The following is a 13,874-nucleotide window of genomic DNA, read 5'->3' as shown; positions in this document are numbered from 1 at the left end:
GGAACAAATCAAGGCTCTGAAGCAGCGAATACGCGAACTCGAACAGGCCTCCAGAGATCGAGATGTAACGGAGGTGACTGCAAGAACAGAGAGTGAGGATCGAGAGACAGCGCTGCGACAAGAGGTGATACAATGTCAGGAACGTTTGGAATTGATGCAACAAAAACTTGATCGAACGACAGCGGAATACAGTCGTTTCCAAGAAGAAGTAGAACGGGAACGAGCTCAGTGGCAAGAGCAAGTAGAAACTTTTAATCGACAACTGGCCGAAGCTGCTCCTGGAGAAGCAGTAAAACTGCGCCTGGAACGCGATCAGTCAAAGCGCGAACTGCTAGATTTAAACGCTCGGTTCAACTATCTGGAACAAACCCGAACGGAGCAGGATCGACTGGAAGCTGTCAACGAACAGCTAAAGGTGCGTTTGGAGGAATGCGAACGGCATCGTAGCTTCCAGGATGATCTCGTTTTGGAATTGAAACATCAAGTCGCGACCTTAGAACAAAGAATACGCGAGGCCGATCGTATCGCAGCGATAGTGCATCCACACTTGACGGAGCCGGAATTTCAAGAGGACGACATTCCAGGGTTACCTTCGTCACCACCAGAATGGCAGCCAGGAAAATCTGAGCTCGATCAGAAGTTACAACATCTGGGAGAACAGATAGCGAAACGAGAGTTGGAACTGTTAGTTCTCGACGATAAAGTGGAACAATACAGAAGTCAGCTAGCCGATATCTTAGATCAAATCGAGAATGCCGAGGCGACCTTGGCCGAATTGAGGGATAAGATCGAGTTCGTTTATCCCCAAGATTTACCTCCTTCGCTGAGCGACGACGTTTCCATTGACAGTGGAACACCACCGGTGTCGCCCGTGTCTCGGTTTCCGATAGTAAACTTGGCCGAATGGAAGGAACGCTTTCCCTCCGTCAAACCGTCGTATCATGGTGCCAAGCGATGGGTGTTGGCACTGGGCGAGTTGGAAGGGAATAACAAAACGTGTAACCTCGGTTTACTTGACAATTTAATCGATCCTCGAAAAAGATTCGTCTACCAGGAAGACTTAAAATTTATCCTGCGAGAGACTCTAGCATTTGTAGTTCACTGGGGAGGTGGCAGTCTTGAACGACGAAGACAGCGCAACAAAGCTTTGCGAGGGTTGGATAATCTACAGCGTATCGCATTGCAAGCCAAAAGGCACGGTAACGATGACGCCTTTCGATTGGCCATCGTGTGTGAGCTGGTTCTCTTAGGCGGTGACGACATTGCCTACGAAGGCGCCGTCTTACAAAGATACTGCGAGCTCGTGTTGGAACTTGCAATGGCAGTGACATTCCGTTGGCGCAGTTCTGATGCGCAACAAAGGCAGCGGCTGATCTTTACAGAACGCGATCTTCCCGTCAACGATTCTACGGCCATCGTCGTTCGTTTCGCGGATTCAGTTTTTCAGACCTTTGACAGAACCATGCTCATTCAAACACTATTACCGACCTTGGTGCAAGCAAGGCAAGGGATACCCGTCGATGTGCCAGTGGTAGCCTCGAGTCCACGAGCGTGGGTTCCTCGACAAAGCCTTTGGTGCGAGTTTGAGGATGAGGTACCCATCTCTGCACCAACGTTCTGGGTCGAAGAACAACTCGACAAAGCGGCAATGCTAGTGCCGGGATTGGTGCATGTTTTAAGGGATCAGACGATCGACCGGATGGAAGAAAACCGCACATATGTGCAACTCGCGAGACTCGACCACAACCACGGCGACCGAGAAGATTGCATACTTTTGGTCGGACAGCGAGATTCGTGGGTCGTTGTGGATCCCCTGTCGGCCGAGGAAGAGGACGTTCCCCAGTCCAAAGGGTTGCTACTTATTGGGGTCATCAGAGCACCACAGGGGGTCACTTGCCACATCGACAGAGGCTTTGCACTCATGACATGGATTCGAGAGGTGTTCGTTCACGGCATGTCCCTACAAGGTGTGACTTTCCAAGGAGAATCTGATAAAATTAGATGCACCTTAGAGCATCACTTCAAGTGCATCTTTCACTAACGAAGAAAACAAAAGAAGGCTATGATACCTTCCTCGGCCCGTAGAGAAGGAGAAAAAAAAAAGAAAAATAAACGACAAAGATAACCAACATGTAAACCAAAAAATTAACCCCTTTATTATCGGCGACGTCAACAAGCGACGAGTGCGGTCATGAGTGCCACCACATTATTGACCGTATCGTTTCTCAGAGTGTACTTTCAAGGACCTACGACCCATTGGGGAATACAATGCGTCGACTTCGATCAAACGGTGGATCGAAGACAATCAGTGACATTTGATCAAACCTACCCACTACCAAAACTCGTCTGTGCATCATCCAATCGGCGATGTTATGCAAGCGATGCGGCCCATGCCATCGTGGCGGGGACAATAATCGTAGACGGTCGTCGCATCCCATTGCGATACTGGCCTTCCGTCGACAGCATTCCCGGGGACGGACGGTGGCCGTTCTGTTTCGGGAAAGATGGTGCTCGTTACAGAGGTGTTAACGTCACGGCAACGTGCGGCCGCCACTCTGAATGTCTAGACGTTTGTTTTGCAGACGACGACATCTCACCTCCAATGGTCGTGTGGTGTCACAATTCTACGGTGAAAACGCCGGTGCAATGGGAGAGAGGTACCCAAGATACAGGAGGCAAGCCCTGGGAGAATGGACCCCCTCGAAACGAAAGCATGGATGTGATCGAATTAGACTCACCACTGTTGATCAATCGCGCATCTGGTACCAACGCGATTGCACGACATGCGAGTCAGTGGATCGTACGTCGGAACGAAGGGATCTGTCTCGCTCCAGTGAAGTGGTCGGATGGATCTTGCCACGTTTTAGTCCACGGGATATGTTACCAATACGATGGCGAGGCCAGTGTCCGATGCGTGGATCTCGTTCCCTTTCCACCTGGATCGATTGTGGCATTGACTTGGCGTCCTCGGTTGGTGAAAACGTCGTTGCAGCCTCTAGAAGTTGACACGACCGACATCTACTGTCTAGAATTGAGCAATCACGATCCGGCAAGGTTCTTGGCATGCTTGGAGAAACTTTGTCCTCTCGCAAGAAGGGGAATGGCATCTCTGTCGCCCTTCGTCTTTTACGGTCGACCTTCGACTGTTTTCATTCGCGTTGCACCTACTAGGCGACACGGCAACGAACAAAGATGGGACTTTACAGGATGGATTGGCGTCGCCATCACCTTTGCTTTGGGACTGATTGCTTGGGAAGTGATATCCATTGCAGCTTTGCACATTTCCTCGCAGGTGTGTTTTGTCGAACGGTGTATCACAGTGGTAGTCCGAGAATTAGGGTTGAATTATTAAACAGTCGCTAGCCACCCGACTTTGTATGCGAGGACCATTGAAAGATGTCTCACTCCAGATACCAGTCGGTACCGACTCATCCCTGTAACACGGACGATTCGTGTCAAGAAGTGGACGAGGGACCCCTAACGTGGCCCGATCGAATCTGTGGGTCATGTCCGTTGGTCACCTTTTTTGCACTGATGCTGGTAGCAGTCTCGCTGGCGATTACATTGTCATTATCTCTGTCCAAGACTCCCGGTATCTTCATCGAGAATACGATCTACAGCGCGACATGCATCGAGAATCTTTGCCTCTTTGGGTTTTCAGACTACCCTCGTGACATCCCTTGCACGGAAGACCGACATTGTGCCACCTTTTACGATCCGTGTGCGTCTAATCCTTGCAGCGCCGAAGGAACGGAAGAATGCGTTCGTGGTCCAAAGGGTGGTTATGCCTGCATCTGCAGGGACAGGTACGGGGGTCCGCTCTGTGAAAATAAAATACACCCGTGCGATTACGAAAACCCGTGCTTTGGTCAAGCGACTTGCGTGAAGCATCCAGTTGACCAAGAACGGTTTTCGTGCAGCTGTCAGTTGGGTTGGATGGGAACACGGTGCGAATACAGATCACAAGACGGTGATACTTGCACGACTAGAGGCCATTGTAACAACAATGGTAAGTGTCTAAAACGTAGCTCGCGAAGGACGTGTCATTGCTCGTTTGGTTATCACGGTGTCCATTGCCGACACACCGTCGACATGGACGACTGCCTAGTTCGACCTTGCAAGGAAGGCGGACAGTGTATCAACCATCAAGACGGTTACAATTGTTTCTGCAAGTTCGGACGCGCTGGGAAGCAGTGCCATAACGTGATCGATTTTGTCGATTGCAGTAATCATTGCCTCAATGGAGGAAGGTGCGACTCTGATCTCACAGGGTCACCCGTCTGTAGGTGTCAAAAAGGCTACGGGGGAGACTTTTGTACCGTTCGCGACGTCTCCAAGTACCGGCGCTACAAAGGTGGAACGATCTGTAAAAGTCAGAGCAAGGGGTGGCTACAGTTTCGCTCTTTGGTAGGGCGATGGTTTTTGATGGCCCTCAAAAATAACACGTATAATCCACCAGATGCCTGCGTACAGTTATCGTTCGTCGACGAAGCCAAAGATCTCAAAAACGTCCGACCTAGAAACGGTTCTCTCGCCATCCGGTATATGGCAAAACGAAACGACACGTCCTCTCATCACAAGATAGAGAAGGTAACGATCGACGAAACACGGTCCATCGTGTATCCTCTGGAAGGAGGCGGAGGAGGAGCAGGAGAACCAGCAAATGGCACCGTTGGACTCATGATAACAGGACGTTTGGTACGACTGTACGCGTTTCCCTTAACGAACTTGGCGACTCATGACGAGCAGACGATCGGTTTTGGTGTGGTTTATTCCTCTGAAAACTTCTTAGTCCTCCATTCATGCATTCAAGATAAAACGCACGGTCATTTTGATTCGCTCTTAGTTCTGGGAAGGGAAAAAGACGACACCGTAAAACTTGCCATCGTCTTGCAAGAAGTCTACAAAGAGCTGCCATATGTTGCCGGAAACATGGTTATGGTGGAAAGGGATGAGGACTGTAAGGACTAGGAGTGGTTTTTTTTTTGGGTACATTTTTAATGAACAAAAAATCTTTGTAGATTAAATTAAAGCATCAATGATTATTGTCAAATGTTGCCTACAGTTATAACGTTGCAATGTCCAGCGATGAAGTCCCTTTAAGTTTGCTAGACATCGTTGGGCCTACTTGAATCGTACAATATTTTCAGACCCCAAGGTTCGCTCAATATGCGAGAGTTACGCCAAACAGCGAGAAACTGGTTCAACATCTTAAATTGGTCGATTGCATCCCTCATGGGCATTTTAGGTAATCGCCTAGAGACGAAAAATCTCGCACTACCATTTGACTCCATCATTTCCAAGTAGTCGCGATTGAGCTCCACAGTCATGTTCAGTGTTTCTTCCACCCGTCGTCGTAACCCCCGGTATGCATTGCTTCGATTCCTGGCTGTCATGGGCACGATCCATTCAAGATAATCATAGTCGTAAAATTCGTTGGCATTATGGACACGAAAGGGTACTCCTATCCGCAGTCTCTGCACTTGACCACCCGCCTCCTTCACCCACGCCTTCAATTCATCCGCAAGAGACAATATGCGTTGGACATGGATGGGCGTCGTCGTGTCTAGGGTCCACTGACACTGATACGTTATTGTAGTGTCCGTATTCCCATCGTCCCCCGTTTCTATTATTCTGGCTCTTGCGGGAGGATCGAGCCATTGGCAAAATGTTTCGAAGTTAGCAGGGCCCAAGCCATAAACATCTACAAGTACTTGTACGGGCAACATGGTTGACACACACAACAAAAATGACCGCAAGATACAGGGCTTTTGGGTATAGATAACGTTTAATACAAAAATCAATTATCGACGCTCAGTCTTGCTTTCTTGGCGCTCGGTTCTTCTCTGTCCGAGTTCTTCTGGTTACCCTGGCATTCTCCCTCGAATTCACGCGTCTCCTCTGTGGCCTTCTGGTCTTCGAACCAGTTGATTACATCGGCCCTCTCATTTTCGGGTAGATTCAAACACTCTAGGTACTCTTGTATGTTGCTCGTCGACAGCACCTCGTTGTTCTTAAACGCGCTGATGCGCAGTGCCTCCACGTACCCATTGATCTTGACGTCGTACTCTGGTTCTTGTTCACCCGTGTTGTCACTGACTATGCGAAAGATGCGTATGGTCTCTGCCTTTAGCAGGGTGTTGAACGGCTGTTGTAAATCTAAGGTCATGCGGGTAACTTTGAAATCTTCCTTTGGTTTCTCCAAGGCGCCGAGGGATACGACGGCCGAGACCAACGTCCGCGGCAACGGCCCTTTGGTTCTTTCAAAACGATGGTCAAACAACTTCTTCACTTGATCCTCTGTTAGGATGCATTTGCGGTTGTTGGTACAAAACACTCGGTCGTCTTTGGTGAATGTCAAGGACTTGGACTCCAGCACTGGCAAGAACAGGTAGTGATGAAACTGGCCGCTCTCTCGAAGAGTCTCCATGATCTTGTTCCACTTTGTTTTCGTACGCTCGTCTGCTCCGGCGACGTCTAATACTTCTTCGGTGCTTTCTTCAGTTGAAGAGAGAAAGGTGGGCCATCTGGAAAGAACCATCTTGGTTGTCATTTTCCACTTGTCACCAGATATGATCGTTCCAACACCCCACCATGCCGAACAGGGAAACAGCGTCTCGACCAGTCGCTGGTACACAGAAATGGTCGCGTCTCCAGGTTTCACGTCTCCCGATTCGAACCGACAACTCTGTGGGTTGTTCATCTGATGGTGGATGATGCAAATCAAAGCCAGATACGTGACCAATTCGCTCTTGATCATCTCGAGGACGAGCACAAAAGGTAAAACCGCCCGATGATCCAGTTTCGTCCTCGTGAAGAGTTGAAAGTGGGCAACCTTTTTCTTGGGCGCGGCATCCTTGCTTCCTGTGTTGTACACCAGGTCAAAACTGCCAGTGGCGTACGTCTTAGATTTCTCGTAAGGTGTTAGACCGCGCATTTGCATCCTTTCAATTTGGTACTCTTGATTGTCCTTCAAGATACGGTCGCGTTCTTCCAGCTCATCTTCATCTTGCAATGCAAGCGTGCCTCCGACACCGAGGAACGACGGACATGCCAGGCCCACGCGTCGGTAAAACTTGACAGATTTTCCCTTGCGAAATTTCGTCAAGCGGCATACTCGTCCTGTCAAGATATTGCTTTCGTTGAACAGTTTTCCAAAACCGTAGTCAAAGAGAGGATAAGTCACCGACGAGCCGTCTGGCCTGGGTTCATACTCCGTTTTTCGGATCTTTTGGACAAATAGGGGACTCAATGAGATATCGTCTGTCCCACTGAGGTGATTGGCATCCACGTCTAGCAATTCCCTGAGCTTTTGGTTCGACAGGTTTTCGAAACGGTCGTTGGTGCTGAGCTCGTAATACCCAATATTTTTGCGAATCGTTTGGACGACCATGTCGCTGTTCATGACCTCATTGACCACTTCGTGGAGAGTAGTCCCTTTGATCGTTTCGGGCAACTGCTCCTTGGCCACTTTGGCGCTGCTCTGTCGCATGTACGCATTTGTGTAGACACTCTTGTCGTACCGGTAGTTAGTTTGAGTACCGTCGGTTGGCACCATAATGACACAGGAAAAGTACAAGGGATGTACCCCCAATTGCGCTGCCACTCCATCGCCGAGATCCCAACAGAGACTCAAAGCTTGCCTCTGGGCCAATTCGTCGGCAAAGTATCTTCCACCGCGGTTCTTGTCGGTCATTACGTAATCGATGTTGTCAGACCCCTCGATCACGGCCAATGGATTCCCCGGGTGTTCGCGAATGACGGGCGGCGTCAGTTCATCGTTGCGTTTTCCTCCATGAGCGCTTTTCCAATCGTCCATCTTCTTCACAAAGGAATGGTCTTTGCTGATAGTTATCCCAGGAAGGTAAGGTTTGACTCCTGGATTCAACGGACAGTAACGTGAAAAGAACTCGCTCCGAAAACATTGATCGGAAGAGGCAGCCATCGCGGTGAATCAATCTCGTCTCGCTGGGAATTATTACTAATTCAACAAAGTATCAACTTTTATAAGTGCGAGCTAGATTTCATCAATACTGCGATTTAACCAACGATGAGTGGAGACGGTGACGGCATGCCGGAACGCTGGATCGAGCAACACGCAGGTTGTGCATGCTCTCGATTTACAGATTTTAGTGTCGCTTGTGGCAAGGAGCTGGTATCCGGGATCGAACACGTCGTTCGAAGAGCTTTACCAGCTTCGACTGGCGTGCCGACCGTGGTATGGATAGACAATGGCGACACCGATGGATCCGTCGCATGCGAGGCCGAGTCCGGAAGCGAAGTCATCTACCTAGCCAAAGCTTCCTGTGTCACTTGGACGACCACTCTGTTGGCCTACGTACACGCGTTGTCGCACGTTTTGTGTAGAATGATATGTAAGTTTCTTTACGCAGAGGACGATTCTGGCCAGCAGGAGAAGGACCCACGCCATGGCGTGGATTGGAGACGAGCCGTGGACTGGATCGAAGCCCATCTTGTCGGTAATGCAAATTATCTAGGTGGGGAACACGGTGCCTGTATTCGTGCATCGATTATGGAACTGAAAAAAATGCCAACTCGTATCGAGACGATGTTGTCTGCACCCGCATTTTTGATGGAGGCTCAAGCCAAATGTAATCGCTACGATCTGTTCCTCGTTCACACCACGCAAATTACCACCATGGACCGACGCCAAGCGGTCAATCGAGGCGATGTGAGGTGGAACTACCAGGATGAGTTTGAGGCGGTCGACACCTCCATGAAACCGAACGGCACTGTAGAGAAAGGATCGCTCGTGGAGTTGGCACTAGAGCTGAAACGCGATCACGATCCCGACTGCAAATGTAATAGTCATTACACGTATTCTTTATTGGAGGTCAAGTGTCTAGTCGAACGCCTTGTGAGAGAAATCTTGCCGCTCAAACTGCCGGTAGTGATCGAGGATCCACCCAGGGTGAGATGCATCGTGTCATCCAAGCCTACCAAGAGTTACGTGGACAAGAGAGACGTCTTCTGCGTGAACGTAAACCGTATCGAGACTTTTGCAGAGGCCGTGCGTGTGGTGATTCGTGAGTGGGCACGACGGTTTGTCGTCTCGAGGTTTGACGTACGTGCGGACGTAATGTCCTCTGGTTGCTATCGAAGGGCCGTTGCTGGTTTCGCTTCTCTGCTCATCGATTCATTTCCCTGTGATGGGCTATTGAATAAGTGGTTCGCCAGTGAGGAGTGCTTGCGTTTGGCGCTCGTACCAGCACCTCTTTGGATCGACGGGATGGTGCCATTGATGCGACTGAGTCGAGAGGGAGCAGCGAAAGTCTTGATACATCGGACATTCGACGAGGTAGTGGCGCATGATCTAGATAAGTCTCGACATGACATTTTGTCTGCCAGAGAGGCTGCCATGCATTCCGACATAGAGGAAACGATGGACATGGACGAAATCACAGATTACATGTTGGCTAGAGCCACCAAGACCACCGAATCCATCGTGTCGATGATGCACAAGTTTCGTTTAGAGAGCAAATATCTGGGCATTGCCATCGACTTTTCAGTATCCGGAAATGACACGGTGGCAAAAATCAAACACGATGCAATTCTAAAGATGACCCGCAATTGTAAAGCCTTGTACAACCCTTCCCTGTACAACGTCACTTTCGATGGAAATTACTTGTACGATTCCGAGGTTGCTGCTGATATTATCAAGACGTGTCGCACGATCAAGGTGGAGCCAATTTTATTGAACAAGAAAGTGATGAAAGGGTGGTCTTCCGCGGCTTACGAACCTGTGTTCGTTACGAGTATGACAAGCGCCCGAGAACTGTTGGAAAAACTGAACGTTTCAACCCCAGAATTGGCCTGCCTCGTTGTTAATCGAACGCACAAGGTCTCCGGAGATCAGCCCTTCGATGTCACGGGAGAATTACGAGTGTTTTCGGCAGGCTATGCATTGATTGTGGCCATTCTCGAAGTCGATAACTTAGTCATCCGTGACAACATTTTCGTGGACGAACAAGACCTCCACAAACCGTTGGAAGAGCATCTAAGTCGTTGGCGACTAACGTATGGGATAGCAGGCGAGGTGGACTGCGAGGGGACCGTACTGAACGCTACCGATAGTTTAGAGGAGAGGTTCAATCAAAACCTGTCCCTCCTCGACGACGATGGCCCATTGCGCATCACCAACCGAGAAAGGATGACTAAGAATGACGTTACACTGCACAGGATAGGGGTAAAGGATTCCAAGGGAAAGCGATTGGGAACCATAAAAATCAGAGGATACCAAGCCATTGGAGGGGGGATTAAAGCATTTTGCAATTTTGTTAAGGTGTCACCGCACACTGTGCAAATGATGACGGCTGACGGGCGTACCGTCTCCAACAATTCTCGAATCTATGAGCTCTTTCTTGATAACGAACCCTTGGAACTAGTTTTTACCCGTAGGGAACCACCGACACGAGAAAGCCGAAAACGACTGCGACCCACCAAAGTCGACCATCATGGATCGACGAGAACACATCGCCAAGGAAAATTTGCTCACCCGAGACCAAGCGACGACGTCTTCTTCGTATCTTCAGACTCTGAAGAGGAAGAAGATGACGCCTAACACCGAGTCTCGACATGTTCCCGCAGAATATGTCTCTCTCTTTGAAGGAAACATGGATTGCCTGAAGGAAGACAGAGACAGTCGTCTGGATCCCTACAGAACCGTCTTGATTGGAATCAACCAATTGCTAGTAGACGTGGCAGACTACATCGAGGAAAAACGCACCTCACAGACCCAACCTACTAGACAGATAGTCTTTCGATTGATGTAATGAACGACAACCACAAAGGGTCGAAATACAAATAATGTATTGAAGTTTAGATGGTGACATTCTTTTTTGTTTTCTGACATCAAGGGGTTAGTTCATTAAGATGCCAGGTCGAAGACATCTCATGGAATTACTGAAGAAAAAAACCCCGATGCAAAGGTGTCGAGAATGGGTAGATTCCATGGCCGATCAATCATTGCCATTGACGAACCGAGAAAAGTTGACTAGACGAGACAATACGCTATGCAGGATCAACGTGAAGGACTCAAAGGGAAGGCCTCTCGGGACATTGAAAATCAGAGGACATCATGCCCTCGGAAGAGGGATCGCAAAAATTTGCAATTTCGTTAAGGCTTCACCACACCACGTACAGTTGATGACCGTTGATGGGCGTGTCGCATCTCACTCTTCTCGCCTCTATGAACTCTTCCCTGATTGCGAACCCTTCGAACTAATTTTAATCTCAAGAAAACCATCGAATCGAGAAAACTTAAGACGACTGCAACCATCGAAGGTCGTTAGACGAGTTGCAGGGACGACGGCACGACGCAAAAAAGCAATCTGCTCATATTATCCTTAGTAACAAGCTGGTGCGAGGGACGAGAGTTTTAAGTAAATTGAAACAGAAATCTTTCTCAGTTTTTTTTCCCTTTAACGTTGAGGTCATAACGTCCTTGGTCAGTTAAAACGCTGTCAGCATGACATCTCATGGAATCGATGCCACGAAACCTTCACAGAAAGAAGCCCTGGATTTGGAACTTTTATCATTGCGGATGAGGGCACTTTGCAAGACAGCGTCAACAATGCAAAGGTGTCAAGAGTGGGTCAACGCCTTACCCGACCAGCTTCTCGATAAGGAAGAGACAAAGACCTGGGATGGCTCGAACAGTCTAAGAGATCTTGAAACAAAGAAGTCTGGCGAAGCCATGGACGTCTCCACGCTTGAACCTTTGACGAAAACAATGGCGAGCAACAATAAACGACTCCCGAAAGAGACATGTGTATAAACACGCAAACAAAAATACTTGCTTTTTATTTAGAATGATGTATATTCAGGACAATAATCTTGATACATAGAGTTGCAACAATAAAAAGGAAAAGATTGAGTACTTGTTGGTGCAGAGAAAGCATCGTCTGACAACTGTCTTTCTCTTGATATTAGTCGCAGACCATTCGTTGCAGACAATGGTACGATGACCTCACGATGAATAGTATCAAAAATCGTTTTGAAGATGGTCGTGGGTGAATAAAAGAGGGAAGACCATTTATCGCTGACTTTCAGACGTTTTTTTTTTGTTCGTCGTTTGCTAGCGACCTGATCCTGTGTCTGCTGATTATTGCTACTAAGAAAACCCAGTCTACTGGAACATTAGTTTTCTTCTAGTGATCGCAGTTAAATTCGTTGGGTACCATTATGGCCGAAGCGACAGCTGCAGATAACGGAGAAGGCATATGGCCGCCACTCAGTGCATGTCAATTGTCGAGTACTGACATAAGCATCATCGAGGAAGCGATGTCTCTTGCTGAGGACTATATCTGGTACAGTTTATTGCGCAGATTCAAGCCAAACGAACTCATCGGTCTACCGCGAAAGTTTCTTGATCTACAGGCGCCGCCCAGCATAACTTTAAATACCCTCCGAAGAATGGTAACTATAATCGAAGTGGACTATCCAGACGTGTCCCAGTTGTTAAACACCACGCTAATCATTACACCAGCCACAGCTTATTCTACGTTGGTTGACACGGCACACGTCATTTTTCAAAACGGAACAAATTGGGGCAGAATAGTGGCTTTTTACAAGTTTGCAGGCGCAGTGGCCCATCATCTGGTAAAGAAACAGAGATCAGACATGGTCCAACACGTGGTCAATTGGACTGTCATCTATATCGTCGAGAATCTGCTACCATGGATCAGAGAACAGGGAGGCTGGGATGCTTTTGTTGCTTATTTTCCTGAGCAAACAGACACCAGAAGGAAAACTATGTTGGCTCTGGGAAGCATTTTAGCAGCTTGTCTTACTTTTCTGGTATTTTACAAGTAATAATAATAATAATAATAATATAATAAAAATAATAATAATAATAATAATAATATAATAATAATAATATAACAATAATATAATAATAATACTAATAATATAATAATAATAATAATAATAATAATATAACAATAATAATAATAATAATAATAATAATAATAACAATAAAATTATGAACAGTTGGTGTTCCACTCGTTAAAGATAAAATAAAGAAAAGTTATCATTCTATTGTCTTCGTTAAGTAGACAGAGATGACGACACAGAAAAAGGATACACACAATAAATGCATTACACCACTTTTCTTTATTAAACAATCAATGCATGATCAACGTCTTTAACAACAATAATGATCTCCGTGTCGATATCGGCCATATCGGGAAATTTGCTGAGCCAACCGTCTGTTCGAGTTGTTCAAGTCGTCGGCAATTGGTTCCACTTTCTGCATCGATTGCTCCAGCTGCTTGACTCTCTGCTCAAGGATACTCTCTGACTTGGGGAAAAACATCTCTTCTCCTTGTACGGCGAAACCGATGAGCAAGACGTCGTCTTCCCCATTAGGACGGGGTTTCTTGTCCACGAGGTCTGTGTCATCCATAAAATTTTGGATGGACAGAAAATGCGAACACTTGGCTTCGCGGATACCATACCTTCCAAGCTTTGGTATACCAAACGAGATAACGTAAGGTTGCTTTCCGTTGATGCGAAACATGGCCACCTTGACACCCTTGCCAGGAAACGGCCATGCGAGCCAAGCATCATAGGGACCAGGCTTCAAACGAAGACTCACACCGAGGTTTCCTCCCTGCCAAGATTCCTTGTTGGACACGAACATTTGAAGACATGCGCGGTATCCCTGATCGCCACCCAGTGAAACAACTGGACTCTCCCAAGGCACATTATTTGTCGTAATATATTGCAGTGGATTAAACATCAAAAAAGTCCAATATTCACCTCGACGAGAAGGTTTTTGGAACTCTTTGTTGCGCGGTGACAGCGTAGGTTGCACAGCTAACCCTTGATCCAGACCAGGTAGGCACAAAGAT

The 13,874-nt window shown here is 47.7% G+C and overlaps 1 protein-coding gene across 1 annotated transcript; it reads left to right on the top strand.

Moving 5' to 3' along the window:
• Positions 1 to 12,204: 12,204 nt before the first annotated feature.
• LOC140937969 (apoptosis regulator R11-like) lies at positions 12,205 to 12,834 on the top strand. The gene has a single exon (XM_073387525.1). It carries the CDS (start codon positions 12,205 to 12,207, stop codon positions 12,832 to 12,834), a length of 630 nt encoding a protein of 209 aa, XP_073243626.1.
• The last annotated feature ends 1,040 nt before the right edge of the window (positions 12,835 to 13,874 follow it).

This window comes from Porites lutea, chromosome 5 (genome assembly GCF_958299795.1).
Source record: "Porites lutea chromosome 5, jaPorLute2.1, whole genome shotgun sequence".
NCBI lineage: Eukaryota > Metazoa > Cnidaria > Anthozoa > Scleractinia > Poritidae > Porites > Porites lutea.
The sequence above is the reverse complement of the archived record's forward strand: the minus strand, read 5'-3'. Positions and strand labels throughout refer to the sequence as shown.